Raw genomic sequence first — 5040 nt, forward strand, 5'->3', positions numbered from 1 at the left:
TTAGAAGTTCAGGACAACAGACGAGAGAGAAGGGGACCCCAAAACCAAATGATGGTGCAGGGGAAAAGAGAATTTGGCACTGGGGAAGGGGGTGTGCGTGGGGTTGTGAGAGAGACACAGAACAGAGGTAAGGTCTCGACTCTCTAAGCTTGGCCCAAAGCTCCGAGCTTCAGGGTTATTTGAGTAGATCCAGAACCCCTCCTGCACTCCCCGCCTTCTCTCCGGCAGCCAAAGAGCCCAGAAAAGAGAGAGAGAGAGAGAGAGAGAGAGAGAGAGAGAGAGAGAGAGAGAGAGAGAGAGACGCACAGAGAAAGGGCAACAGGGGCCAGAGGTATAAGGTAGCATAGAGATAACTAGCTCTCTCTCAGCCATGCAAGCGGTGGTGCGGCCGAAGAAAGGAGGTCGGCGGCTGTTTTGACCCGCAGCCTCCACCGCCGCCGCCGCCACCACCTCGGAAAATGGATTCGGCGAGGCAGCGGTCAGAGAGAAAGAGAAACAAAGGGAGGGAGCCTCCCAGCTAAAAAACAACTAGAAAGCAGCGATTTTTTTTTTGTCTTTTAAAAAAGAAAGAGAGCACTCTCACCTCTCCTCTCTTCCACCTGGTGGTAAATAGAGCTCCTTCCTCTCTCTCTCTCTCTCTCTCTCTCGCCCCCTTTCCTTCTTTATTCCAATACTCAAAAGAGCTTGTTTTCCTTTCTCTAATCCTTGTTTTCTTCTTTCTTTCTACTGCAGTAGTTGGTTGTGTTGAAAAAGAAAAAAAGAGGGGGGGTGGAAGAGAAAGAAGAGGTAAAGAGGAGAGGCTCCAAGTCTCATCTTTGCTCTGTTCTTGGATCCTATGGACGCCTACGAGGCGACAAGGATCGTGTTCTCCCGGATCCAGAGCCTGGACCCGGAGAACGCCGCCAAGATCATGGGACTCCTCTTGATCCAAGACCACGGCGAGAAGGAAATGATACGCCTTGCCTTCGGCCCCGAGACCCTCGTCCACTCGGTCGTCCTCAAGGCCCGCAACGAGCTCGGCCTCGTCCCCGCCTCCTCCTCCACCGCAGCCGGCGGCGGCCCCACCTCCCCCTTCCTCCTCGGCCGGCAGAACTCCTCTTCTAGACTCCTCGGTGGCCTCGCCGTCAGTTCCCCCACGTCGTGGGCTCCGCCGCCGGTTTTCTCGAGGAGTAGTAGTGTGAACAACGTTAATGGCGTGAGCGACGATATCCAGAGCCCGGACGAGCTCGTTAGCCCCAGCAACCAGGCGGTGGCGTCGCCGTTCTACGGCGGCGGGGATCTCATCAACGAGCTCCAGCTCCCGGACCAGCTTTCCTTCCTCAACGACGCCGCGTCCGCCGTCCAGGTCACTGCCCCCAGCCCCGCCCATGGTCTCCAGATCAGCCCCAAAGGTGGGGATTTTTTCTACCCGGATGTTGTCGGGGAGTGCCGGACCCCGAGCGGCGGCGCGGAGGGCATGCTGTTACCTTACTCCATTGGCGGCGGGGGTGGGTGGGGGGCGAACGGTGGCCACCACCGCCGGAGCTTCTCCGTCGCCGATGCCTGCCTCGGGTCGGAGGCGGCCGGAGCAGGGTTTGGGTGGCGGCCTTGCCTCTACTATGCAAGGGGGTACTGCAAGAACGGCGCGAGCTGCCGGTTCCTCCATGGGGTCCCCGACGATACCGCTGTCGCCTCCATGGCGGCCGGTGGAGGCGGCAAGATGGACCCCGTCGTCGAGCAACAGTGCCAAGAGCTTCTTCTGAGGTCCAAAACCCAGAGACTGGGCGGCGCCTCCCAGCTCATGGCCTCCGCCTTCCCTTACTCCCCCACTGGATCAGTGCCGGCCTCGCCTTCGTCCTCCATCAAATGCACCAACTTTCTTCTCCAGCAGCAGAACGAAAGCCAAAGGTATGTCCTTGACATGAAAAAACATCAACCATCTCCATTTCCATCATATACAATCAATCTAAAAGCCTAGGGTAATCGAAATTCCCACAGGGCGGCGGCAGCGGCGGCGCTGATGCTCGGCGGTGGCGACGAGACACAGAGGTTCATGGGGCGGTCTCGGATGGAAAGGACCGACTTTGCCGCGATGTCGAACCCTGCGTCGCGGCAGATCTACCTCACCTTCCCGGCCGACAGTACCTTCCGGGAAGAAGACGTTTCCAACTACTTCAGGTTGGTGTTCGACGGAAGTCCCCCAAGAAAAGGTGGGGAAGGATCGATCTATTTAGGCATTCAGTCTCTACTTTCTCAGCTCTAACGCTGGATTTGGTGTTGTTCCTTGGCGGAATTGAAGCATCTATGGGCCAGTACAGGACGTGAGGATACCGTACCAGCAGAAGCGGATGTTTGGATTTGTGACCTTCGTCTACCCGGAGACGGTGAAGCTGATCCTCGCCAAGGGCAACCCCCACTTCGTCTGCGACGCGCGGGTCCTCGTCAAGCCCTACAAGGAGAAGGGCAAAGTCCCCGACAAGTACAGGCACTCCTCCTTTCCTCTCCCAAACTTCCACTTCTTTCTAAATCCACCCCCAGCTTGGGGTTGCTTTCCTTCGACTATAAACTATAAATTCTATTCTCAGAAAGCAGCAGCAGCAGCAGGCTGAGAGGGGGGATTTCTCTGGGTGCGCTACTACTCCCACTGGCCTGGACTCCAGAGACCCCTTCGAACTGTCTCAACTTGGTGAGAATCTTTTATATCGATCCCATTCCAGCCTCCTTTCGCTCTATGTTAGCTTCATTAGTATAATCCTACTAAAATTTTCTCCGGCAGCGCCAAGGATGTTGTACAGCTACAATAGCAGCAGCCAAGAGACAATTCTGAGGAGGAAGCTGGAAGAGCAGCATCAGGCAGCGGAGCTCCAGCAAGCAATCGAGCTCCAAGGGCGGCGATTCCTGGGCCTCCAGCTCCTCGACCTCACGACCCGAAACCACATCACTTCGACCGCCACCGCTGCCGCTGCTACCACCATTTCAACACCCGCCATTGTCCCTTCTCCTACTGATGGAAAGACCAGCAGTAACCAGGAAGCAGCAGCATCACAAGGTCAGTCAACTAACAGCCCTTTTATTTCACCTTTAGTCTTCTTTAGATTTAGCGAATTGGAATGATAGTTATGTTGGTGAATTAAAGAGGAATATAAAAACCATATGTATTACTTTCTGTTTACAGATAAGAGCCTGAATAGTTGTGCAGCAGTGGCAGAGCAGCAGCCGGGCAGCAGCCCCCACGGGGTTGCTCATCAACCGGGAGTCAATGCTGCTGCCGATAAGGAGGAATCAGCCGGAAATCCACCCCACAATGAAGATGGTTGCTCCCAGGAAAGGTAATTCCATCGGAACTATCACAAGAAGCCGACTGTCTACTCTCTTCCGCCATTAATTAATTTCCAAGGGGAGGAGGCCAGCGTTTTGTTTGGTTGTGTTGTTAGTTTCTCCGTTAATTTGGTTTTGTTCTTTTGTAATCCTTTTGCGACCAATGGCACCAGCCTGGAGCACAACCTGCCAGATAGCCCCTTCGCCTCGCCCATCAAAGCTTCCTTCGCCGGCAACTCGTTCTCGAATGCGTCATCCGCCGAAGCAGACTTGGTCGCTGCTTCTCTCCCACAGAATAACAGCAGTAATCTTCTCATGACCTCGTCGCTGTTCCCCGCCACTTCCACGCTCGACATGGCCTCCTTCAATTCATGCTTCTTTCAAATGCCTAGGTATTGCGGTTATGACTCTATACAGATCTAACGATTTATGAATATAAGTTCATTGCTTTGTTTTTTTCTTATTTTGTTATTTTCTTAGGTTCTCTTCTGATCATGGAGCTGTGGGGATGTGAATAGGTGAAAGAAAAGGTTGGTGGGAGGGAGTCTTTCCTCCCAGTCGAAGTTTAACAGCTGCTTGCACCTCAGCCTACAATCGGCAGTCAGTAATGATTTAAGTTCAAGTGTCCGAAACCTCTGATAATTATTCATTATTTTATGTGGCAGGATAGGAGCTGCAAACAAGGAAAAGAGGACAACAAATTAGGCTCATAGGTTACTCCCTTTTTTTTTTTTTTTGTTCTTCCTTTTAAATTTAGTCATAGACAAGAAAAGGTCCCACACTCCATCCCCTACCTCTAAACCATAAAGCTTAGTGCTGCCGGAAGAAAGACGAAAGGGACAAGGTGAGGGATGCGATATGAGGAAGGAGAAAGGAACGGCGAGGGCCATAGCTATCATCATCTTTTATCAATCAATCAGTGCAGCGTACGGTACTGCTACTACTACTAGCCATCTACTTACCACCAAATACGTCATGATAGTTGCATACGGAGTACAGAAACCGAAACAGAAGAAGAGAAAGAGAACAGACAGAAGCCAAACTGATCTCAGAAAGGACAGCAAATGTAAGCAAAAGGACCAAGGCACGGTGGAGAAGAGAGAATCGAGAGGACCGTCGCCGCTGTGTCACCCATCATCCTCTCCCATGCACCTCCACTTCCACCTCTCCCCCTCCCTCTCATTGAGCTTTTTCCTTTTTCATGTTAGTTTACTGTAGGAAGTGACAAGAAAAACCCAAAAAAAGGGAAAGGAAACCGACAAATAACTACTGCTCGTTTTACATCTTGCTATTTTTCGTGTTGGATGCTACTTTTTATTTTTTTTTTAAGGTGGAGGGACACTGGAATTGGATGCGCACGCATGCACGTAGTCAGGGCAGCTTCCGTGTGGTGTGAATCATAAACAACTACGAACTCCATATATGATCTTACATCCAAATCATTCTAGATGCAGAATTTGAAGGTGGATTGAGGTTTGCCTCCCCTTTTTAACATACGGATTATTGTAAGGTTTTAAGAAAAAATTTAAAGGTCGTTTGTCGTGCTTAGTCCACCAGTCCTATGCGGCAGTTGATGATTGGTTAAATCATACTTAAACCTTGTTTTACCACTCATTTATCTACTGCACCGATCCCCTGTTACTGGGTCCGGCGAACAGTGCGGTGACTGGATGGGTGCTTCGCAGCACTACTCATATGCCAAACGCTGCTCTGAATTCTAATGGCTCAAGAGGTTAATTATTA

General features: G+C 51.6%; 1 protein-coding gene across 2 annotated transcripts; it reads left to right on the top strand.

Annotated features, from left to right (window-relative positions):
* On the top strand, positions 1–4583 carry LOC103709112 (zinc finger CCCH domain-containing protein 53-like). Of its 2 annotated transcripts, XM_039124861.1 has the most exons (10): positions 1–605; positions 733–1887; positions 1978–2157; positions 2279–2464; positions 2565–2665; positions 2756–3028; positions 3155–3308; positions 3471–3689; positions 3778–3827; positions 3963–4583. In XM_039124861.1, the coding sequence occupies exons 2-9, from the start codon at positions 836–838 to the stop codon at positions 3809–3811; spliced, it is 2199 nt and encodes a 732-aa protein (XP_038980789.1). In that variant the 5' UTR covers positions 1–605; positions 733–835; the 3' UTR covers positions 3812–3827; positions 3963–4583. The 2 variants fall into 2 exon arrangements, with proteins under 2 accessions (XP_038980789.1, XP_038980790.1); XM_039124862.1 differs by lacking the exon at positions 1–605 and having other exon boundaries at positions 836–1887; positions 2279–2458.
* Positions 4584–5040: the final 457 nt, after the last annotated feature.

Source organism: Phoenix dactylifera, chromosome 3 (genome assembly GCF_009389715.1).
Source record: "Phoenix dactylifera cultivar Barhee BC4 chromosome 3, palm_55x_up_171113_PBpolish2nd_filt_p, whole genome shotgun sequence".
In the NCBI taxonomy this organism is placed as follows: domain Eukaryota; kingdom Viridiplantae; phylum Streptophyta; class Magnoliopsida; order Arecales; family Arecaceae; genus Phoenix; species Phoenix dactylifera.